The following is a 25440-nucleotide window of genomic DNA, read 5'->3' as shown; positions in this document are numbered from 1 at the left end:
TTTCCTGAATATAGTAAACATTTCTTTCCTCAATAGATTTCTTGCTGGTTCATTAAAAAGAATGCTTGGGTGAATTAAACTGACAGTAAAAGTACATTTCATACAACGTACTGTTATTTGTTTATATTATAATATCAGTATTATAATTAAATGAACATGTTTTTTAAGCCAATCAATCAACCATTGGACAATTAATGTTATGAAAGAGGAAGCTTGAGGGAAAGATCAAGTTTCTCCATTCATGTGCCTGGTGTTCCAATCAAGTTGTGTTGCTATTTGCCCGAAGTCAAATAAAAAAGAAGCAGCTGGTTTTTTTAGTGAAGATTTGTAAATCTGATAACTTGCCAAGAGCAATAGATACATCGATATTCATGCTTTTATATTGTACTATCCATCATTTTCTCACATTGCTCTAAACATAAAATATAAGTTTCCAACAGGCAGAAGAGTTCTTCAGTCCAGTATGTTATAATTTTCTCAACTTTAGTCATGGAGATTATCCTTTGTTCTTTGCAGGTGGAGCCATCAGAGAGTGGAAGCAACACTGATGGTCACATGGAGCTGATGGAAACAAAAGATGGTAACGTGACTTTGAATTCAGAAAGTTTCCCCAATCTAGTATCTTTCATAGATGTTGGGAATTGTAATCCCATGACAACTGGAAGATTCTGGGAAGGAGGAATTTGAATTAGGCGGAAGAGATAAATTAAAGCAGCTTTCTCTGCTGTATGTTGAATTTGCAGATTTCCTGGTTGAAATAGAATTGGATAGAGGAGCTTCTCTGCCCAATTAATTTGTTGTCCACACTTATTAAACTATGTAGCTTCTACCAGGAATAATGAAAGAGGACCTTGTAAAATATAGAAAACTTCCATATACCTGTTTATTGGTCCAATCTACTACTACTGGTATCTATTTTGACTGGCAATGGTTGTCCAGGGTTTTGAGCTAAAAGAGATCCTTCAGATCCTGCTATCTGAAATTTTAATTAAAAACCAGAAATCAAATGTAGGACTCTCTGTGTAAAATGCTTATGCTCTTCTGCTAAGCTATGAACTCTTCCCAAAGGAAGGAATATTTAAAAAGGCATTATATCATGATTCCTTCTCTCAATACAGAGAGAAAATGTTGTCACTCAGAATAATATCATAAAGAGGGGCATTTTTATCTGAAACTAAATTTCATTTAACTTGTTGGAATTTGAAAAAAACATGTTTTGCATTTGATTATTAACTGGATAATCTTTTTTTTTCTGGAACTGAAACATTAGAAACAATATCAGTAGGTCAGAAACTTGTAGCAGCTTTATTAAATTGTTGGTCAACTACAATAAACCTAAACCTAAAGTTTGTAGCAGCTCTATTAATTTGATGGTCAACTGCAATAAACCTAACCTAATTGATCAAGAGCTTACATGCCAAGAATATATACTGCAGTTATGTGCTTGCTTATATGAAGTACTGTGTGTATTTATCCCAAGAATTAAAGTTACATCAAGATTGTAATAAAAGATTTAGTGTAAATAGAAACATAAAAGGACAACCACATTAAGCATTTTTGCTGTAGACATGATCTGGCACACTTTACCAATCATTTAGCTGATGATGTGGTTTGGAGCTAGGATCTGCTCAGTTTGCTGCTTTAGGCTCCTGCAGGCATATCTCTTTTCTCTAGTTATTGTGAGTTGCTCTCCACGGCCATTTTGGAATGGGTGGCATATGCCTGCCTTCTGCAGTCATCTTCCCTTGGAATATTTAACTGGAGTTTCTGAAGAGCTGATCTTAAAAACATGCACCTAGCATGCTTCTAAAAGAGCTGTAGACCTGATTTTTAAACAAGATTACAATTCTTTTGAAAGAGTAAACAGACAGTTGGGTGTGTCCTGCCAGTAGGGGCTCTGAAGGTGTTCTTCTGCTACACTGGATAAGGATTTTATATAGCTGTATTTTTTACTCTTTATTTTCATCATTATTTTTGAGGAACAATTCAACTTCCTCCTGACAGGTGAATGTTCCCAGGGCCAAAGTTATATAGTAGTAATTCCTTCATATGTAACTCCAGTTACTTATGTTGCCTTTGGGAGGGACAATATCTTTTGTATAGTTCATTCTGATTTTGGTGACACTAAATGCTATGGTAACTGTTTGGTGACACTAAATACTATGGGAAGCAAAATGACAAAATTTCAGAAGTCTACTCCGGCACATAGATTCTGCATGATCATCCCCCAGCTACTTTCTGGTATTGCTAATTCTGAGGCTAGAATATACTACCATTCTCTTGCAGCACTAGTTATGGGATCAGGGCCTCCCATTTCATCCCATATGCCCATCTGTGCTTTTATCTATGATTTGCTGTTTTTTTTTTTTAAAGGATTAATGCTGTTTCAAAAGAGCATCATTTCTGCCCACAAAACAGCCTGCTATATACTATCAAATATTTCACCCCTCTGCTTCTCCTCTGTGCTGTTACCATTCAATCTTTTAGAACCCAGCTTTAGCCATACACAGAAATTAGCTGTAGATCCTAAAGCTGTTAGCTTTAGGATAGCTAACAGGCAGAAAAGGTTATGGGGACACTCTCTGGAGGAACCCTCCCACTAATTGCTAATCCCACTGTTCTAAACTTGTCCCATATTGGGGATCAGGATGGGTGAGAGAGACGGTTACATACTTGGTGGGCGTGAGATGAATTTGCAGGATCTACCATTTCTGTTCCCTTCTTTGGCCACAATAATTAAGGACTTCATCAATTAATGGCCTCATTACTGCAGCAGAATGAGAATCAGCAATGGGGGCAGCACAGTTTATTCTAGCATACTTTTCTGCCAGCTCAAGGGATGTTGGATGATGCTTTCATACAACTTTGAGGGAGAGCTGTGTAGACATGAAACAGGTGGGCCTATTTTAGCCCAATCAAAATCTAAATTTATGGACATAGTGCAGGGGGGTCAAACTGCCGGCCCGCAGGCAGTATGCATCCTACCAAAACTGCACCCACCCCATTGCCGGCAACAGAAAAAAAGTCGTGATACGTCGCAACACATCATGTGACGTTGCGAGTTTGACACCCCTGACATAGTGGTTTCACAAATTACTTAAAAGATACAGATACTTCAATCCCAGCAGAAAATTACAAGGTTTTATCAACAATCACATCAGCATATTTTTAGTAGGTTAATAGGGACAATCTACACATTTGGTGTACAGTGCTGTTGGTTACATTCTATCTAACCTACCTTACAATAGCTCAAGTGAAAACAGGAAAAAAATGATATGAAAAACAAGCTCTGTTTTGTTCCAGGCTGACTTAAAATAGGAGGCATTTTTTCCAACTACACAAGTATACTTTTCATTCCTCCCTTTTTGAATATTTGTCTCTACAAGTACATATTTCATAATTATCAAGGTAATATCACTCAGTCGAGATCAGCTAAATATCTTCAGGCACATAAGTAGGTTATCATTTTATAATGATCATTTTCTTCAGCTTTAATATATAGCTTTTTAATTATTTAGCTAAGAAGAAATGCACACCTGGGTTAAAATTTAGCAACCTGATGAATCTTGGGAGAAAGAAGTCTGCCTCCATGGACAGTCCAGAAAGATCTCTGGATACTTGCAGTAAGTAACTTTTATGAAATGCACATACTTTTATATGTTTATTTGAATTGCTGCCACCTTCAGGGAAGACAATCCCAGAGAATGATGCAAAAGAGAACTTTAATATATCCATTGTGACTGGAAAATAATAGAAGGCACGGGAAATAATAGAAAGTGCTCTTTTAGGTCTTGTAAAAATCCATAGAATGTACAGTAATACATTTGGGAGAATTCTCCGAGTCACTCTAAACTTTGTTGTAACAAAATATCCAGATTCTTCTTCTTGTTTTTGCTCAAAATGTAATCCAAAATCAAATTTTGACCACTGAGCCATAAGTTATTTACATAGCATAGGTTGTATTTGATTGGGGGATGAAAGATGGGTGATGAGGGCTGTTCTGCTATCAATTAATTAATTAGTTACAGTATATGCTTTTTAATATCAGAATTTGTATCTCAGTTTGCATGATTGTTTCATTAACATGTTCATTATGTTGTAGGGTTGGAAGTAGTCTTAGAGGCCTTTTAGTTTTTAGCACCTTGCACTGGGCAAGAAAGTTATTTATGTCAGCATGTTCTTATCCACTGATAACATATCATCTCTGGAGGGGATTGAAAGAGTATTCTGGGCTCCATTAAGAAGGAAAATATGATTAAAACAACATTTCTTTCTTCACAGCATATTTAAACGTACTAGTGAACAGCCAATGGAAATCCTACTGGTGCCATGTGAAGGATGGCCAGCTCCACTTCTACCAGGACAAAAACAGAAACAAAACAGCTCAACAGCCTTTGAATTTGGTGGGCTGTGAAATCATCCCAGACCCAAGCCCTGACCACATCTACTCATTTCGTATCCTGCACAATGGTGAAGAATTGGCCACGTTAGAGGTATGGATGTCATTCTCTCCAGAAGCTGGTAAACACAGCTTAGTAGCCATTGAGCTTCCTTTAAATGACTTATGTTACCTATCCAAAGCTTATTTCATTGAATTGCATAAAAACATAATACAGAAAGCACAAGAGAGAGCAAAATGAACTTTTAATTTGTTTTCCTTACATTTCAGCCAAATTAATCCAAAAGGTAAACTTATGGTGAGAAAATAATACCTGTAATTAAAATAGTAGCTATAATGTAATTTTAAACAGCAGGAAGATAACGCTAGCAATAAGTCTCCAACATTTGACTTCCCAGAAAGAGATGCTGGGCACAACAGTATAGAACCATTTTTCTCCTTAAGGACTATTCCTTTGGAGAAAATAATCTTTGGATTACGATACTGGTATAACAACAGGGTCAAAATTTACAATAAGCGGGACTCTTAATGTCCTTTTTTCCTTATTCTCCCCTTACTTCCTTCTTTGCTGGGTTCATTGGCTTCCTAGATGACCCTGCTTTTAAAGTCTACAGAAATCTTAAGCTTTTTTCATTGATTGACCCTGTATGTTTCCACTCTATATTTGGCAATGCTTAAAATAATAGGCATGTTGTTAGAACTGTAACAAAAAAATATGTTGAGCACTACATCAGCAGTTTTATAGTTCAATAAGTCAACGGTGCATTCAAAAATAAAAAATTTTGAAGCGCTTCAAATGATTCTTTGCCCAGGACCTTTTGTTCTACCTCCCACTATCACTTTTTAGTGTTTTTTTATTTTTTAAAAAAGTTCAGGCTAAGGGCCCAATTTCTTTTCTTCGTATTGACTGTTTCCACCCTAGTTCCACTTCCAAATGGCATATTCTCTCTCTTACTCATGCCTACAAACACACATAGGAAAGAAAGTACTTTAAATTTATAACATAGGAATGATATTGTGAGGTCAAGAATACTGGAGGCAAGGGGAAAAAAGGAACAAGAAAGTAAAAAAAACTGTGGGAGTATCTAAAATTAGGCCAAGGTTTGCAGGCTGTTCACAGATTGCAAGTGCTCCACCCTGCAATATAATGTGTCGTTAGCTGGTGCAGTTTTACCTTATGCACACATAAAAACAATTTGTGACATTGAATACTGTCAGCAATATTTACTCCCCCCCTCCCCACTTCTAGAGTTCTGCCCAAAGTATTATACTATCTACATTATATATGGTGATGTATAGTATAAATTCAAATTTTATCTTTTAATTCTAATCTTGTAACTTCCTTTTTTTTGAATGCACAAGTAATAAATGCAATTTTAAATATAACTCAAGGGAGTTTATAGGAGTTTAATTTCTCCTGGAGGAAAAGTTGATTTCAAAAACAAGTTGCTTACCTCTATTACTTTCACTCAAGAGGTGTTTTTTTTTTGTTTTTTTTTTGTTTTGCTAATCTTAGATTTTCTGACATCAGCAACATTTGAGTAGGAGGAGGAAAATGTGACAAATTTCCTGCATTTTGTAGTGGGAGGAATATTTTCAGCTAAGGGTAGGATTGCCAGAGACTCTGAGTATTGTTTTGTTTTTAGCAGACAAATTGCTGAATGTGATGGAACCAGAATAAGGATGACTTCAACAGTCATTTCAAACTAGATTCATTCACCAAGTTAATGTGCCATACAGATTCAGCAGTTTAGTTCAAGGGAACTAGAAATTATAAAATTGTTTTTCATTTTTCATGCTGCTTACTGAATATAGGCATCCATAGGCTCACGCAAAACCTTTTTACTTATGGGTGTTATCTGACATCAGAATACAAATACAAAAACCTGGAGTCTGTAACATGTTCCATGTTGCAGCATTTTTTTCCCCTCGATTGTAGAGAACGCATGTGGTGCTTTCCTTCATGTTTCACCACCAAATTTCAGTATTTATTTTAGGACCCATCTAGTACAGAAATATTTAGAACATCAAATTGGTGCCACCTTCTGGGAGGAAAAGAGAAAGATCTTTAGATGAAATGCTTTTTTGAAATTCTGGCATATTTATTCCGCCTGGGCAACTAAACTCTCATTTATTATTCAGGACAAATCCTACCTTGAATATAAAATTTTCACAAATATTTAAATAATTAAATGCTTATATGGGTGTGTGAATTATTGAATTTCAAGCACATGATTTCCTTTCCATGGGATCTGGGCAGAACATAATTTCCTCACTTTCACCCTAATTCTGTCTTCTCTTAAGTAAGGACTCTTTGAACAATGAGCAAATTTGTGTGTTCACCCTATTCAGCCAAATAGTTCAACACTTCAGAAAATATTTTTGGGGCATTGATGAGTGGATAAAGGTACAAAATTTGTTTTTGGTTCTGCTTACTTCTAATGTTTTTTTAGATCCAAGCCGTTAGATTAGAACAGTCCATTGATTAGAGATTCACTAAACCACTGATTAGAAGAGATTTGTACCATAAGTATAATTGTTGGCTTTGTTTTCATTTATTTAATAGACAAAATCTTCTGAAGAAATGGGTCACTGGCTTGGTGTCCTTTTGTCAGAATCTGGATCTAAAACAGATCCTGAGGAGCTTACTTACGATTACGTTGATGCTGACCGAATTTCCTGTATTGTCTCTGCAGCAAAAAACTCATTATTGTAAGTTACTATACTAGCATGTTTGCCATTCAGAATCTGTTTTCTTTTGGTGGTTTCCTAGTATATCTGTTGACTCTGCTAAACAAGTATTTGGGATTTTTTTGTTTTTTTACTTGAAAATAAACAGTACTATGTAAATATAGCCCATATATGATGCATTCAAACAAAATTGGCATACTAAAAGAAAGAAAATATCTGAATGATTAGTTTCCATATTATGTTCCCAAAAGGCAACCTTTGAGTGAAGATTTCATCCCTGAAAAGAGTGAGTGGACAGGAGGAAAATCCTAATTTCCCACTGTTTTAAGGAAAGTATGTGGGGAAAACAAATGAATGAAAATAGAAATTATTGTATTTCAAATAAATACAACAATTGTATTTATCTCATTTACTTATTTGATTTCTGTAGCCACCCATTTCTTTAACTTTCCAACCTGAAGCCCACCAAATATTTTGAGACTGAAACATTTGGAATCAAAATTAAAATTCTTGGGAAATTGTAGTGGACCCCTTGTTGCATGATTACACAGGTGTGTGACATACTTGGTCTCTTGCTGATAGGAATCAGTGTTTTGCGCTTTGTTGTACATTGCTTCATTGGACTCTTACATGGGAACTGCTTCATTGGACTTGGGTGTCTGGTAGAAGATGAAGTCAGGAGCAGTTGCCACACCCAAAGATAGACAGTAACTGTCAGGATCTAAGAGCTGTTACTGCTGGTGATGTTTTGAAACCCTATGATAGCATGTTTGCTTTCATGTTTTTCAGCTTAATGCAAAGAAAGCACTCTGAACCCAACACTTACATTGACAACCTGCCAAAGAGAATGGGGAACCAAGAAGAACTCTATGATGATGTGGACATTCCAGAGGCCACCATGGTGAGGTTTTTGCAGAATTGGCCAGTTTGTTTATCATTCTAAGCAGTAATATTGAAATTTGGGAGGGGGGTTGCTAAGTGATTTTTTTTGTCAGTAATATTTAAAGAGAATTGTGCTGGATTGCTATTATACAGTCATGAATGAATGTAAATCCATTCATTCATGACTGTATAATTATGTGTAACAGTGTTGAATTCAGGCTGTCAAGTAGAAATTTGCATTTAAGGAAACAGAATTTGTTTCCTTAAATGGAATTATTATTTGGAACATGCCTTCTTTTATAGGATCCTGTGCCTCCAAATGGAAGTAAATGTGAAGGGGAACAGGACAGAGTCTATCTAGACCTCACTCCAATGAAATCCTTGCTGCACGGAGCTGGCTCAAAGCAGGGTCAGGCTACTCCTTCAGTGTCTCCTCCTTTACAAAGATCTATGAGCAAGAGCTCAGTGGACTTTGAAAAAGACTCAGCCATGGTGCAAAAAGAACCAGAACTAAACAGAAGTGCAATGGAAATTCCAGAACAGGTACTACACTACAACAAAGTTTTATTCTTACAATGCTCTTCCCTTGACTGACACATTCCACACACACTGCATCGGCAGTTCCCAATATTTTTAATAGTATGGACATCTGGAATGATAGAAATTGAAATACAAAAGTAATAAAATGTTATACAAAGGTAATGGGAAATGCATCTGCTTAAAGCTTTGGATAGCCATTGTCAGAGAGAGATCAATCTAATACTAGTTTCCCTTTCCAGTTTCCCTATAATAATAACTCTGTGAGGTGGCTTGGGCTGAGAGAGAGTGACTGTCTCATCCAGCTGGCTTTAATGCTTAAGGCAGGACTAGAACTTACAGTCTCCTGGTTTCTAGACTGACCTTTAACCACTAGACCAAAGTGGCTCTTCTCATCTTTTTTCTCAAACAGAGGCCTTCAGACATAGATGAACTGCCATCTCCATGGACAGGTACAATAAAAATCCAGACACAACAGCAGCAAATTATATTTCCTCAGAGTGACCCCACTGTGGTAATGGCTGCACCAAAGGAAAAAACAGAAAAGCTCAAAGTGGTGAATACAGGTAGGTATGGTGACCGCAATACTAGCTCCTTAGTTCAGGTTTTTATGATGCAGGTGGATTATCTCTATTTATGGCCACACTGTGTTAAGTCATACTGTATATCTGCGGTATACCTATAGGCTAATTGTTAGCAAGAATTTAGTGAACAGTAGGCTAATTTGGGGCATCTTTTATTATTTCTCTGATACCTTCTTAATGTACTAAACTTTCTCCCTCTTGCATGACAACAGGCCAGGACAGAGTAGTGCCTAATGGTTACAGAAGGCTTTTGTAGTCAGGTCAGTTTTTTGGGTCTGAGCACTTCAAGTAGCTGAGTAGATAAATGTAGATCTGCTGTTACTCTTTTTTCAATTGTATTTGACATTTGTATCAGTGTTTGTATTTTTTGTCACTGGAAAAGATCCTTCACTAAGAGAGTGTAAACTAAATTCACAGCCCCTGTAGAAACAAAACTAGGCAAGAACAGGACAGAGGCTGAAGTAAAGAGATATTCAGAGGAGAGAGACCGTTTGGAGAAAGATAAAGAAGAAATCCGCTCTCAGCTGGCAAAGCTTCGAAAAGAGAAAAGGGAGTTGAAAGAGATTCTGATGAATTGCTCAGGTAAACTTCCATTACCCATCTTATTTTCACTCCCTGGTGCCTGGCATAGAGCAGGCAATCATTTTTAAGCATTAAGTGATGTGATTGTGTTTTATGAGACTGCTGGATGATGGCCGAGTTACCAGCAGGTTCTTGCCCTATTTGATGTTGCTTCTTCTTCAGAAGCTTCATATAATCTTCTGGAGAACAACAGATCCACTATTTGGATTCATTTGATAAGTAGCTCTTCTTTTCTCCACAATTGTCCCTAAACTTTCTCTCTTGGAAGAATGTAATGGTCCAAAGAGTGGCCATATATATATATGAGAGAGAGAGAGAGAGAGAGAGAGAGAGAGAGAGAGAGAGAGAGAGAGAGAGAGAGAGAGAGAGAGAGAGAGAAAGATGACATGGATAAATGATAGCATTTTCTATATCTCTACTCTTTCCTTGGCAGATAAGAATAAATTGTCTACAATGGAACAGAAGCTAAAAGAGATAGAAGAAGAGTGTAAGAGGAAAGAAGATCAGCGGGTTGACTTGGAGCTGAGACTTGTTGAAGCAAAAGAGAATCTCAGGAAAGCAGAGTCTGGTCCAGTTACACTTGGCACCACAGTGGATACCACTCACATGGAAAATGCAAGTCCCAAAGTATGTAGCATGTCACTTTGAGAAGTGGTAGGATGCTTGTCAACAACTTGTTCATATATATGTGGGGCAAGAGTTTTGTGATTGAATCTTTTCTCATACTTTAAAAAATGTAATAGTTAACAGTATAGGCCTTCAATTCACCAGAAGACCCTGAGGACAAAGCCTGAGCTCTTGCTTCACTGATATTGTAAAACATGCAATATCCATGTGGCTCAATAGTACTTTGGCCAAACTTGGAAAGAATTCTGGCTTCATTCTTGCTACATGAAAGCAAAACACCAGAATAAGTTTCAATAAATTGCCAAGATCAAAGGCAACATTAATTTATATTCGCCTCCCACATATCCACAATCAGAAGATTCCATGAACTCTGATATGCAACTGATAAAATGTACAATTAAAATAGTAAAGTTCCTATTGTCACTATTCTCTTTCCCCCTTAAATATAGATGAAAGTTGCTAATCCTACGAATAATCCAGAAAATTCACCTGTCAATTCAGCAGTGGCATTAAAAAACCGCCCTTTATCTGTCATGGTCACAGGGAAAGGAACAGTTTTGCAGAAAGCAAAGGTAAGGCATCTAGGAAGCATAATCACTGGAATTATGTAGCAAAACAAAAAACAAAACCCACCAAATTAGCATTTGGGGTTTGGTTGGTCATTGCAGTTGGTAATAGCACCTGGATGGGAGATCATCAGGAAATATCAGGTCTGTAGATTAAATAAAGAAATAAACAAAAACACTGTAGAAAGTAATTGCAACTACACAATATAATGAGCACTTTTTTGTTCCTTTTCTTTTCAGGAATGGGAAAAGAAAGGTGCTAGTTAGGAAATCCTAGCCTCAAGAACAGACTGAAGATTCAAACTGGCTCTTTGTGGACTACAGAAGCCTACTGCCAGTAGCAAAAATGTCCAGAAGAACAGAGCATGGCAAGTGGGGAACTGTAACATACTGTCTGGAAGAAACAATGGACCTTGGCCAGATGCCAGTGTGGCCTCCCTTAGACTAAGGCTGTTGCTCCTTTTAGCAAACTTGCACTGTGTAGATAGGACAGATAACCCAAATGGAAACAGTACTTCTAACCTTACTGGTATCCTGAAACTGTTGCTGTACATAAGGAAGCTTTTGTCTACTTTTAGTATGGTGTTTTATCGCTGCACAGTCTAGGATTTGTTGTTAAATGACTTTTAGTTGGACATGTTTAATATTTCTGTAGCATACCAAGGCATGGCAGGAGACAGAGGAGGGAAAGTTGAGCCTCACACCAGTCATTTCTTTAGGAGAGATGTTTTCCTAACCAATGATGCAAATTTGAATGACACTTCTGTGGAATTGCAATTAAATGCAGCTGTTCTGCCCAATGCAACATCCACCTGAGAAAGGTTTAGGTGCTCAAGTTTGAACATTCAGCTGGCACACCAGGCTTATTCAGATGCCCTAATTTCAGATATAGTGAGCTATTGCTCAGCATAGTGATATTATATAATCCATGGATTTAAACATGCCATTTATTTTATTAAGGGAGCCAGTATGGTGTAATGGTTAAGGCATCAGGCTAGAAATTAGAGGACTGTGAGTCCTAACCTTGCCTTAGGCATAAGTCCAGCTGGGTAACCTTGGGCCAGTCACTCTCTCACAGCCCTAGGAAGGAAGCAATGGTATAACACAGATGAGTTCATTCTTTAAACACCTGTAGTTGCACACATTTAAAGATGATTCACAATGTAATATGTAAAATGTGTCTAAGGCAAGGGATGATTCCACTGCACTTCAGGGACATTGATACTTCAGGATAGGAACTAAGCATCTCTTTGTATTCTCTGAGTCAGTTTCACTGCAGGAATTAATCTAAACACATAGACATGATTTGGGAGAGAAAGGAATTTCACCCACCCTTGAAAGGCATTTTATTACTCTTTTTAATAAACAAAGTTCAATTAGAGCAAAGTAGCAAGAGTCTTGTAACTATATTGCTGCCTGAAGGGAAGAACTACAAGGAGCCTTTCCACCCTGCAGAAAAACCAAATGCTGACATGTTGCTAAATAACTCTGATGGCAGTAAATTAGCTTAGGAGGCATATAGTGAGCATATGTGGAGACATACAGCATTATCTCTTCTACTCCTTCCACTATATACCTCCAGGGTCTGCTGTTTCACTGTACAATACGGAAGCTGGACTCACAATGCAGGAGTTGATGTATTAAGCTCAGGAAATACAACAGAAATTCTCATAAAGTTAGCATGGATTCTTCACCAAACATACCAGCTTCTATATTGTATTCTTGAATAGAAGTAATTTTTCATGATTAGATATATATGAACAGAAAACATCACTGTTAAGTAGCTATTGTCAAGAAAGTACTGAAACTGTTTAGTGGGCTTGGTATCTGAGCACCATTCCAGACAATCATGATACTGTGCAATAGGTATGCATCTTAATTATTTGCTTATTGCAGGAACCCATTATGGGTTCCCATTATGATGGGCCAAAACCGTTGCCTTGGCAACAAACGCATCTTTACCACAAAGAAAATATCCAGGCAACTTGGCAACATTGTGGACTTCAACTCCCAGAATTCCCCAGACAGCCACAGAACTTAAAGTTGTCAAGGTTGGACACCATTGCTTTAGATAATACTTATATTGATAGATGTTTCAATACTGATTGGCTAGCATTCATGAAGTCAGTGACAACCTTATTGCTCTACCTGTGCCTGGCTTATTTTACAGCATCTTAGTCAGAGCTCTCTCTCTTCTGAACCACATATATAGGCTGCTCCACCCATCAGAAGCCCTTTTCTCATATGGGTATGCAACTTCAGTTCTAAGAATAAATCTAGCTTATCATATATAGTATTTATTTTTTGGCATCTAGAACTCAAATGCCTCTTGTTGGATTACATCAGGAAATAGACTGAAAAAGTGGGTGATCAGTCAGGATTAGCAGCAGAAATAAATCTCTAGAAATCTTCAACTGTGTAAAACCCTGTGTTGTTCTTTGATACCCTCAATGCACACAAATGTAAATGCTGCAGTTGTTTAAGGACTTTGTCATATTCAAGTAAGAACATCTCTTAGGTTTGCAGGCCAAAGATTATCTAAGGCTATCTAAGGCTGTGTATTAATATATGAGAGTGGCATTTTATAGACTTAAAGGATTGCAGGACTGTTTGAAAAAAGGACCTTGTGTACAACTGGCTGAAGAGAGGCAAGCAATTCATTAATGAAATCTAAGCCTGCTCCTCTACTGTATATCGGCCTTCAGTGCCAGTAAATGATGTCTATACACCATGTCAGTGTGGGCAAATGTTGATGTGTTAGAGTGAGAATGAGTTTAAAAGCTGGCAACCTTTGAAGTCCTGATAACCAGAAGCATCAATAGAAAAGGTACTAGAGGAGTAGCAACTGACTCATTTACTCAGTTCAAATAAAGTTGTGTGTTTCAACCAAAGTACTATGGCTGATGGTATCAGCCAAAACATAGGAATTCAACATCAGATCCAAAGCCTTCCTTTAAATAACCATAGAACTGTTATTATGTTCCTAGCTTTTTTAAAAAAACAACTTTATTGTACAAGTGTCTTTTTAGTCAATTGCCATATCAGATGAATCATTTCTAAATAAAAGTGTTGGCTGTATTTTAAATGTGTTGTTTGTTTTTCTGATCATTACATTGTCGAGACAGGGAAGTAGCTAACAGTGTCCACTGAATGTCTGGTTTTATCTAAGCCTACAAAGTTGAACTTTTCAACTTTCTACAAGGAACAGTTATTAATCTATTCCAAAATCCTCACATTCTTTTATCTGCATTCATATGGTATGATGTGTTCTTGTCCTGCAGGGGACACCCTTGTAGTATTTTTTGATAGGATGCATTAATAATGAACTTTTACTGAATATAAAAAGATTCAAGGATTCTTGAGATACATGAATTATATAGAAAAGAAAAATGCTAATTCAGAGTAGCCTGAGAAACTTTACACTAAAAATTCATACTTCAAGACAGTGATTTTAACAGGCATAGGCTGATACATAGTTTCCCTATTCACAAGATGGCAACTATAAAGTGCTCCATACTTGTTATTGTTTAATAGCTACAGTACTAGTTCCATTGTTAATAATCAGCCCATATCATAGATAAACTGGCGGGGAGGGGGTTGTAATCTGCAGTTCTGACATGCAAAACTTTCTTATGGGAAACTTAACACTCCAAAAGCCAAATTGTCATTGCCATGTCAAATAAAGAAATAAACTCCCAAAGTTTCTGGGAGGGTTCATCATAATCCAATGTTTGTTAAGCAAGGACTACCTGTAACCATAGTATTATGACCACAGTTTGGAGTGCACTTCATGGCACAATATTTTCATGGCCACGTTCAGAGCCATTTCCAGTCATCACGGAGAGTGCCATCTTCACCTCATATTTCAAATCCTGCAAGACTCCAGAGTTGATTCACGACTGCTTCCTTTTGTTGGCTCCATGGAAGCTACAAAACCTGTGCTAACCTGTCCTATTCTAAAGTAGCTGGCCCTCACTCCTGTGAAAAGAAAGCTTTGTTTGCCACTCCAGCACACAACAGAGAAAAATGTGTCATCTCTTCATTTCAGGTAACAAATGATCTCAGTGTGAACCTGCTTCAATTCATTAATGTACACATTTTCTAATCAAGGTATGAGTAACCCAGTTGGGTAATTCAAACCTTGATTAGAAAATGTGTACATGAAGAGTACATGAATATGCATGTACTCTTCATGAATAAGAGTACATGAAGTGCAATATTGGACGGAACCACGGCCCTGCTCCAGTGAGACAGAGAGGGACTTGGTATGAAATGAGTACAAGAAATAACTTTTTGCCAGCTTGAAACCCAACTTGCTTTCTCTCAGCTCCAGCCATTTTGTATTCACTCCTAATGTTATTATCCCGCATCAACATATTTTTTTAAAAAAAAACAATTAAGGTTGTCTTACCACACAGTGGACCCACATATCAAATGACTGCAGCATGTTAAATATTTATTAAACATACCAACATGAATTGCTGACGCTTTTGATCTGCAAAAGGGTCGATCAAGCAAAAATAACTCTATTTTTATTCCCACATAAAGGAAATTCAATAAGTGGAGAAGAGAAACACCTTCAGAATCAGCAGAAAAGAACACTGAAAGCTTAGCAGTTGCATTTTTGAACCACATAAAATCTTCATTGGGTTGCTTGTAGAACAAGAGGCAGAATTTTATGAATAATGCCAGTTCTATAATAAAAGAAAGCCTGCCAGATGGATACACTGCTCAGCTAACTTAGGCTGAAATCATAAAACCTTTTAGTGGTGAGTAAACCTACGCTGATGGGATTTACTTTAGAGCAGACACAAATAGGATTGCAGGGCTACATAGCAAACTATCCAGGGAGCTCTAAATAGATTGGCAGCAACAGCAAAATGACTTCCCTTCCAGATAATTCTCGGAGGATTTTCTTGCCAAATAATGTTCATAATACAGTATTTCTCTCAATCCCTTCCCATCACTGCTCCAATTCTAAATCACCCGTACTTATATGTTTTGCACTAAATCAGTCTTTCTTAATTTGACCACTTTCTGAATATTCTTCAGTGAAATTAGGGAATTCAGTACTGTAGCCACTACATTGTATCAGGCAAAAGCTTTAGCGCTTTTATCTGGGGCAGCTATGGGACTATATTCTAGCTTTAATCTCTTGGGATCTGTTCAGTCAAGATTCTAGAAATAACTTTTTGAAGCTTGATACTTCAAATGCATCTCAAATGCACCTCTTGGGCTTGAAGGAGAGCACATCAGAGTTAAGAAACTGGCTAGCAATATTTAATTATTGGTTTAAAATTATCTATCTGCCCACTGAGCTGCATTCTGTTTCCTAGTGATACTTTGCCCATTTTTTTTCTAAGGACCAAAAAGAATGAATCAAAGAGGCATGGCTGTCTACATTTTCTCCCTGACTTATTCCAACTATCAAAGCTCTTCTTTCAGCACTGTTAAGGAAAGATATTACAGACTCCCTGTGGCTCTTCATATATGCCCTTGTAGCATGCAAGGAGAATCAATAATGTATGTTCTTTTATACTGCAGTTTAATGCAACATTGTATTAGGATTTTAGTTTTCCCCCTTCTAGCAACAATACCTGGAAAAGCAATCAGCCAGTTATCATGTTTATTTCCCACTCACTGATCAGGTTTTTATATAACCTACAATGTTGGAAAGCTTTGTAATCTAGCATCAAGGCTTTGGCAGGGGGTCCACAGTAAGATTTTAGAGAGATTCTTGTATAGGCTTATTTATTTTGACTCTCTTTTTTTATTTCAGCTTTATTTGCTAGCCACAATAAGTAAACATAGATTGGTTTACTATAATTTTGGATGAGGGTGGAAGCCAACGTAGATGATTTTAAAAATGGGAATAGACAAATTCATGGAGAATGTATCAATATTACTACAATTTCACAATAATCTACCATCTTTGATGTTGCAGACAGTGCGTATCAATTGCTAGAAAGGAACAATGGAAGAGTATTATATCCATATTTTTATGCTTGAAAGTTACTTCTAATCAGTTTTGGATTGCTATATGTATTGCTTTGGGGCAATACAACCCTTCTTCTCTAACTGATTGATTAGATGATAGATAATATTTTCAATAAAAGCATAGGACTTAATGAAACCATAAGAACAGGAGGTAGCCACGGATACATCCTTTTGCAGTTAATGGTAAACTTGGCATGGCTCCAAAATCGCAAGAAATGGTTGGAAATGGGAGTCCAAAATATTCCTGCTTTGATCAAAGGGATAGAATTTCCTAATTAAAGAAGAAAACTAAAGAAATCAGGACGAAAGAATGGAACAGCCATGTAAAAACATGGATACAAACTATTATCTTTGGTGAATGATGGTGGGTTTTCCAATCTCTAAAATCTTATATAAACCAGTAGATCTGGAAGTCATTTAAGGGTAAAATGTGCCTTAATCATATTCATTCTATATATTTGGAAACAAAATTAGGTTTCACAAAATCAAATCTGGGTAAGTATTGTGTATGAAAGCTTCTCATCCCTTATAGTCATATTAACAACATAAGTATATATTTTGTAAGTCATATTAGAGCTTGTCAAGTTGTACCACTCTTAAACCTCGGATTTATGGCAGCATTATATAGAGATAATGCTACTTCTGTTAAAAAATAGTATATCAAACATAAATATGCAATATAAAAATATGCTAGATATTAGTCACCTTAGTTCCGATTAAATAAGATACTTTTGTGCAAAACTTTTGTTCTTAGAAACAGCATATTACTCGCAAATATACATTTCACTTCCCCAATAAGTATGATTTCAGTAACTAAAGGCAAAAGTTCTTTTGTCTGTTTTAGTGCATTTAGTCCATGGGTCTTCTTTTTTTTAATACTGGTGAATTCTGTATAGCAACCCCAACCATCTCAATTTAGATGACTATGGATCATGGCAGAATGTTTCCATGATTGTGAAGTGTCACTGCTTTGCATTCCTATATTTTAAAAAAAGGAAAAGTAAAGTCAATTATTAGTTCTCCCAGCAAAGTACTGAGTACCTATTCTTTTATGCATTCACAACTAATTAATTTATAAGCAAAATATAGGTTACAAGATCTATTAGGAGCCTTAAGAGTGCTTTAGAGAGACATGAATTCTAACAGAAGAGAATATTTATAGCTCTGTGATACTTGGTGATCTCTGAGCACACAGATGATGTTACCTTGTTGGGTAATGAATCTGCAAGAAAACATCTAAGCTCAGAAAGCTCAGAGAGCACTAAGGTCCCCACATGACTTCAGGTATGCAAAACTGAGCTCTTTTGGGATCAAGTCTTTAAAGTATTAAGAACCATCTTTACTAGAATAATAAGGCATAGCTAGTATGAAACAGATATTCAGAGTCATCAGCTTTCAATCATCAGTCACCTAAGAGATGCCCTTGAGTTTCCAAGGCTCTTCAGAGCTAGTGCATTCTTCACAGACAGAACAAACTTGCTTGCCAGATGCATTTGCAGAAATTCTGCTGCTCAGCAAAACTAAATGACAATCAGCCAATTGTTGGTATTTTATATTGTTATTAAGTTAGCACACCTACTCTTTTGGAATAAAACCAGCAAGATCTGAGCAAAACAAATACAATTAAAATCAAGTCATGTAGGCTTTAAGGGACATTATTAATTGTACCATTTTATTATGCAACATTAAATACAGTATTACATTTTTACCTCAAACCCACAAATCCCTTTTAGAAATTAAAAACATTAGAAACGTTTAGAAATAAAAACCCATTTCCTATTTTCATAGATAGTTTCCTTCATTTTCAGTGTTACTGGGCCAAGAATGAGGTCAAACAAATAATTAAGCAAACATAAAGTATCTAAGAAAAATGCCTGCTGATCCAAGCAATACATACTGTTTTCACAATGAGGTCCTTCCCAGCCTTGGCACTGACACCAATAGTTGCCATTTTCAGGAATACAAATTCCATAATTCATGCAGGGGTTAGGTTTGCAGATATTTACTGGCATTGTGGCTTCTGTAGCAGAAAAAAAACAGAAAACCATGCTGACTATTTGGGTGCAAATAACTGTCATCTGTCAAAGCTGCATACCTGGCTTTTGTTGCATGTGTGGCAAATGGAAATCAGTGAACATGTCTTTTTGTGTTTGAAGGAGCTCCCCGGTGGGAAATTGGGTACTGAAATCAGAGCTGGCAAAATAACTAGCCAGGATCTGCAATTTACAGATTTTAAGAAAAACAGATACATTTGGAGGCTATGGGAATTAAAAATGCCTTAAAGGGCCTCAAAGAAGAAAAGTGTAGATTCTATAACAAATCAAGAGGTTTACCTTGAAGACTATTTCTTGGTGGTACCTTGGTACTCATCTGCTTTGAAACTCATTGAATTTGGTACTCAATTTGACATGGAAATTTTGTCCTGGTACTATTTGTTCGGTACTCAACACATAAGCTAGAACTTGTGTCGGCTGCCTTGGGACTCACCACACTATTCCTTATGGGAAAAACTTTGTTTGGTACTCATCATTTTTGGTACTCATCATGCTTCCCGGAATCAATTAACAATGAGTACCAAGGTACCACTATGTTGGCTTAATCCAGCCCAAAGTCAGAGCCGAAAGCAATGCTTTCTTGCTAAATAAAGTTTAGTGTTATCCTTTATTTATGGCACATTTTTCAATTTAGAATCCTTGTTTAATACCTCTCTCTTCATGAATCATTATATTACCTTCTTTCCCATGTAGGATCTATTATAGGTGGTCCTTGTTTAATGATTCAGCGACTGTTCAAACTTTCAACAGTGCTAAATGGGTGGTAATTATGACTAATCCTAGAAGTTCTGGCTGTTGCAGTGTTCTTGTAGTCAGTCACATGATCACAAACCTGGAGCTATTCAGTGGCTTGGATTTCCAACCATTGCAGCATTCCATGGTCCTATGATAGCAATTTGCAACCTTTCCTGCCAACTTCCCACAAGCAAAGTCAATGAGAAAGCTGACACAAAGTCATAAATTATATGAGGTCCTCACTTAAGTACCTGTGGTGATTCACTTAATGATGGTAATCAAGGACTGGCAGAACTGTCATTGTTAAGCAGTGCAGTCGCATGAAGCCATGCTTTACAACCTCATCTCTTAATGGTGGAAATCCTGAGCCCAAATATCATTATTAAGCAAGGACTAGCTGTCTCACCATCTACAAGTTCAATCCTATCAAGGACATCACTTCAGAAACAAAACATATTCATCTTTAACAGAATAAATTTTATCTATTTCCATAGTTATTCACTGTTTTATATTTCAGCACAATCCTAATTTACTTGAATGAAGTACAGAAGGTTTACCATTATTTTTATTTGAGGTATATTTAATAGCTATTTCAAAGTATTTTTTTGTTGGACGTGAAGAAAGTTAAAGCTGGGTCTTCTCATAAAGCATAGTAAAGTAAAAATAAAGTCAATGTTTTCAGGAGAAATGGTCTTATATTGAATTTGATGTATCTTATATTTATGTGCTGTTACACTTTTGTATTTTATTGCCTCTACTGGAAGTTTGAAGCTGATTTGATCAATTTGACTGAAAAATAAGGTCAGTTAAGAAAAAAAAATGTGGCTGTAAAACAGAAAATCAAAATATACCTTACCATCACATAATTTTTCCATGATAAAGTCTTCATTTTGTCTGAGATCTTCATAAGAAGAAATCCTCACCAGATTATTAGAAGAACCTGCAATCCTCAACAGTAAGTCCATTTGTACACTTTCCATCCCAATGATAAAAAGTGATACATCATTACTACGTAGTTGCTGGGCAGGGACTATGGCATCCTCCACTCCAGATCCACTTGTGAAGACTACCACAAGTTTTTTCACACCAGGCCTTGCTCCTTTTTGGATAACTGTGACATCATCATGAATATGAAGCAAGGCACTTCCAACTGAGGCAGAGCCACCCATAAAGGGAGCTTGTTTGATGGCTTCTTGAAGAGCTGAACTAGTAACATGTGCATCCAGTCCAAATACTGTTTGGGGCCTTTTACCAAAGGTAACAAGGCTGATTTGTGTCATATCCCTATTGATGCCAAATTGGGAAGAGAGACTGCTGACAAAGTTTTTCATCTGGGCAAAGTTAACCCTTCCAGCTGACGTTGAAGAATCCAGGGCAAAGACCAAATCCAGGGACTGAGATAGGCAGCCTGAAAAGGAAGAAGTAGTTAGCAGCCTTTGAAGAATGTGGCTCATTCGTGTGGATACTCAGTAAAGGGAATTACATTAAAGTAATGTTATAGTGGCAGGGGAAATCATCCTCTGCAGTTTCTCATTAAAAGATTGTTTCCATCAGCAAAACATAGAAAAGGTGATTTCACTTTGTTCTGTAACTGCAAACATGCACAACAATGACAAGACTTTCTATAGCAGAATTGGGATACAAATAAGGTTTTGCTCATACGTAACTTGGATTTCATCAATATTTAGGACTAGAGGTTATGAATCTAGAGATTTAGTGATAACAGAGGAAGGTGAGTTAGCAATAAAACAAAATGAAATCCATATCTCATGTGTTGCATAAGTGAGAACTAAAGCCTCAGTGAATTACAAAGCTTATTCAAAAAGTCTCTGCTATCATCACCAACTTATATCAGAGTGCAGCTGGAATAAAAGGGGAAAGGAAGGACATCGTATACCTTTCCAAATCTTTGGAACAATAGGACAAATATATAGTAATAAAGAGAATTAACTAATATTTTACTTCATTTTTTAAATCAAAAACAGCTAAAACTGTTTAAATATATCACTAATCAATAAGTGATATAGAGACAAATCTAAATTGGTCTATATCAGGGGTCCCCAACCTGTGGGCTGTGGCCCACTTCTGGGCCATGGCCTATTCACAACTGGGCCATGAGAATGGTGGGCTGGCGAGCATGCACATCCCAACTCATGTAAGCAGTGGGCACAGGCGTGCATAGCCGAACCCACTGGGGCTGCAAGCGCTGGCAGGCACTGGCACTCGCAGACCCATTCACATGAGCCATGGGCACCAGCGCAAGCAGTCGAACCCACTGGGGCTGTGAGCGCTGGCAGCACCGTCATTCACAGACCCATTCACATGAGCCATGGGCACCAGAGCAAGCAGTGGGCACAGGCGTGCACAGTCGAGCCCACTGGGGCTGTGAGTGCCGGCAGACACCAGTACTCGCAGACCCATTCATATGAGCCATGGGCACCAGCGCTCACAGACCCACTTGCATGAGCCATGTATGCGTGCGTCTACCATTCACACAAATAAAGTTATGTGCTTGCGCCTATGTGTGCGCCAGCCCCTCACACAAAACCATCCTCTCTTCCCCCCACCCCTCACGCACCGGGGTGCCAATCTGGAAAGACTGGGAAACTCTGGTCTATATGACCTCTGATTAACAACAGAAGTTGAAATTGACAACCCACACACCTTTTGACATCAATTGACATCACATACATTTTTTCAAATGCTTTAAGAAATGGCAACCTCTTTTTCATTTATTAATACAAGGTATATGTGTAGTAGCTTTGTTCCCATATTATCTCTAATGAAATATGTACAACACCCAGCAGAAGCCTAGGTGACACTGAACCAATATTGATATTGAAACAACAATTGATATGGTATCTTTAGTTTGAATTCTTACCTTGTCTATCGATGCTGCAGATTTTTCTCTGTAATTCAGTAATTTTATTGAATAGATCTTGAGTGGTGGAATAGATAATTGTCCGCTTTGGATTCCCTGTAATCTCATCCAGTTCTCTTCTTAAAAATTCACTGCCAACTCCAATGATGGAAATACCTTGTTTCCTACTGAACCTAGCTGCTTCTAGCACTGAATCTTCAGCTTTTGAATCTGTGAGCAATATGACCACACGTGGAAGATCATCAGGAACATCAGCAAAGACTGGTGCACTCTTAAAGCCACGTTGTGCAATAAATCGTAAAGCTTTGCCGGTCAAAGTGTTCCCTCCATTGAACTCCATGGAATCAATGATCTTCACTAGACTGAATATATCTCTGTAATCTCCTATTTGGGCAACCATCTTGACATCATTGCTATATTGGGCCACGGCCACATTCCCTAGAGTTTCTGTATTCCACACTACATGGAGAAACCTTTTCAGGAAAGTTTTGTAGTGCAAGAAGCCTTCAAGAGTAGTGCTGGATGAACTATCCACCAACAAAAGAATGTCCACACTGCATTCCAGATTTATATTTGGTGCTGTTTAACAAAATAAGCAAAAACTATTAGAAACCCAAAAAGAATGCAGAATAAAGTAGGATATTGTACAATCTATAGCTATAATTAAAGTATGATTTCAGGCCAGTCATCTTTTAGTTACAGAAATATTTAATCACAAAATGTAATCTAAGTAGGTGCCAGAATGAATTAAGTCTTAGTTCATTGGCAAAAATGTAATAAATTGGTGTGTGTGTGTGTGTGTGTGTGTGTGTGTAAGGCATGGGATTTCTTTGTTCAGCTGTTTATTTAGGTTACCAGATCATGAAGCACAGATGATACAAACATCTTTCAAAATTCGGTATAAATAAAAGCATTAGAATAGGTAAGCAGAGATATAATTAGAAACCATCTAAAAGAACCCCTTCAGTTTCTGTATAAATTTCCTACACAAGAGAGATTTGAAAAATGTAATTTGGATATTTCATATTAATAACTGCCACTTTCAGAATTCCTCTTTTATAATAATGTATAAATTAAACACTTCACCCAGACAAAACACCATTCTTATTGATTACGGAGGATCTGGATAAATGGTTCTATCCTATACAAGTTCTGAAAGAGGAATAGTCAGTTTTGCTTGTTCGGTGGGAAATTAAGTCAACATATCCTGATGTCTTGATCTGAAGGATGCTGGAGATGATATGATACAATATATGAAATATATGATATTTTATTTTGGGGAACATTCAGATCTGGATATCACATATGCTAATTCTTAATTTGATTTAAATCAAACTGTATAATTCTTATCCCCTTCTTTTCCTTATTAAAGAACAAATATAATAATGATTATCAGAGGTTTTGTAGAAAACTGGCTGATGTTACCAACACATTAAAAACAAGATTCCAGTCCCTAAAATAAAACAACATACCACAGTTGGAATCCCCTACAAATTCCATTGGGCAAACACAGTGGTAGCCTTCTAATCCCTGTTGAATGCAAGCGCCTCCATTCTGGCAAGGATGGGAATCACAAGGATCTAAATTCAGGAAATAGCGATAAATGAAAGCTTATTATATTTTTCCTCTTTCAATTGCAAGCAGAACTGACCTCTTAAAAAAAGCAATGCATTTCATAGTATATCTAATTAAAATCTATTAGTCCATCACCCCCATTTTGGGTCTACCCAGGCATCTCTTATAATTAAGGTAGTCCAAATAAATTCAAGAATTAAAACCCTTAGAATTATGGAACTTTGTAAGCTGTGTTTGTCTCAGTGGAATCAAGATATCATAAAGAGGTAATAAATGGATACATGTTTTGATTCATGCAGTTATTTTTATTCTAAGCATAATTTAGTTTGGTTAATAAAAGGGTAATGACTGAGGGTGGATGACTTTTCAAAATAAAAATTTGAATTATTAATTTCTTCAGTATTAATATTTCATTGGATGATTAGAAAAGCTCAAAGGAGGAGGTGTAATTTTTATCATTATAACAGTAAAAATATGTATCTTCAGTCCTGAGTTGAAAGAACATAATTTATAGAGCAATTAAGAACCTAATATACAATTCAACTGATACTGATTGATATTTTTTATAATCAAAAGAAAGCAAAAATGAAAAAATAACCATGAGGAAATCTAGTTATAAATGTTTAAATTTATCTACATGGGAGACATGTGAAATATAGTTGATAAATTGGTTCCTTCTCTCCATAGAACATTTTGGCTCTAGTAGAGGAACACCAGTGGCAGACTGGAAGAAGAGTCTACTTTTACTGATGATTGCTCCTCCAGGTGCCCTTCAATATTTATCCTTGTGTCTTTGTAGTTTGGGGATTCTCTAGAACAGTGTTTCTTAACTGTAGCAACTTGAAAATGTGTAGATTTCAATACCAGAATTCCCCTTACTTGTGGGAGAATTCTGGGAGTTGAAAGTTCATACATCTTCAAGTTACCACAATTGAGAAATATGCTCTATAACCATAGAATGCCAAACCAGAAGGAGAAAGAAATTTGTGAAAATAATCTCTTCTTTGAAGGAAACATTTAAATGTTGCTAATGGAAAAATACCTTGGATCTAACCCAATGTCTGTTAACAGATGTGCTACTTTTTTCACTCTATTATTTTTATTTTGAAGCACCCATATGTTAGTTTATAGAGATCTGGGTCTTACCTGAGCATATGGTTCGATAGCATGTAGATGGAAATTTGATGAAAATGTTCCTCCAGCTTAATTAAAGAAGTCAATATTAAACAAAATGAAATTTGGATGAGTTTGTATTTGAAAACAGTGAAGCAATGATATTTAATTAAATGATTAACAATATAATTCTATATCACTATTTAGATTTTTTAAA

The 25440-nt window shown here is 36.7% G+C and overlaps 2 protein-coding genes across 2 annotated transcripts in view; one reads left to right on the top strand and one right to left on the bottom strand.

Annotated features, from left to right (window-relative positions):
• Positions 1-13946, top strand: part of AFAP1L2 (actin filament associated protein 1 like 2) — an 83082-nt gene extending 69136 nt beyond the window's left edge. The window contains exons 9-19 of the mRNA XM_039352728.1: positions 517-580; positions 3519-3623; positions 4282-4493; positions 6966-7111; positions 7880-7991; positions 8276-8515; positions 8922-9075; positions 9511-9675; positions 10109-10302; positions 10752-10874; positions 11109-13946. Of these exons, the coding sequence (XP_039208662.1) occupies positions 517-580; positions 3519-3623; positions 4282-4493; positions 6966-7111; positions 7880-7991; positions 8276-8515; positions 8922-9075; positions 9511-9675; positions 10109-10302; positions 10752-10874; positions 11109-11135 (1542 nt within the window). The 3' untranslated portion in view covers positions 11136-13946. The remainder of the gene's footprint in view (positions 1-516; positions 581-3518; positions 3624-4281; positions 4494-6965; positions 7112-7879; positions 7992-8275; positions 8516-8921; positions 9076-9510; positions 9676-10108; positions 10303-10751; positions 10875-11108) is intronic.
• A 1357-nt stretch (positions 13947-15303) lies between these two features.
• VWA2 (von Willebrand factor A domain containing 2) overlaps positions 15304-25440 on the bottom strand; it is a 34999-nt gene continuing 24862 nt past the window's right edge. The window contains exons 9-14 of the mRNA XM_039352729.1: positions 25257-25312; positions 24008-24115; positions 22536-23114; positions 20511-21062; positions 18763-18885; positions 15304-17843 (exon numbers count right to left, since the gene is read on the bottom strand). Coding sequence (XP_039208663.1) covers positions 17776-17843; positions 18763-18885; positions 20511-21062; positions 22536-23114; positions 24008-24115; positions 25257-25312 — 1486 coding nt within the window. The 3' untranslated portion in view covers positions 15304-17775. The remainder of the gene's footprint in view (positions 17844-18762; positions 18886-20510; positions 21063-22535; positions 23115-24007; positions 24116-25256; positions 25313-25440) is intronic.

Source organism: Crotalus tigris, unplaced genomic scaffold, assembly GCF_016545835.1.
Source record: "Crotalus tigris isolate CLP2741 ecotype Arizona unplaced genomic scaffold, ASM1654583v1 scf7180000018468.2839379, whole genome shotgun sequence".
Classification (NCBI taxonomy): Eukaryota; Metazoa; Chordata; class Lepidosauria; order Squamata; family Viperidae; genus Crotalus; species Crotalus tigris.
The sequence above is the reverse complement of the archived record's forward strand: the minus strand, read 5'-3'. Positions and strand labels throughout refer to the sequence as shown.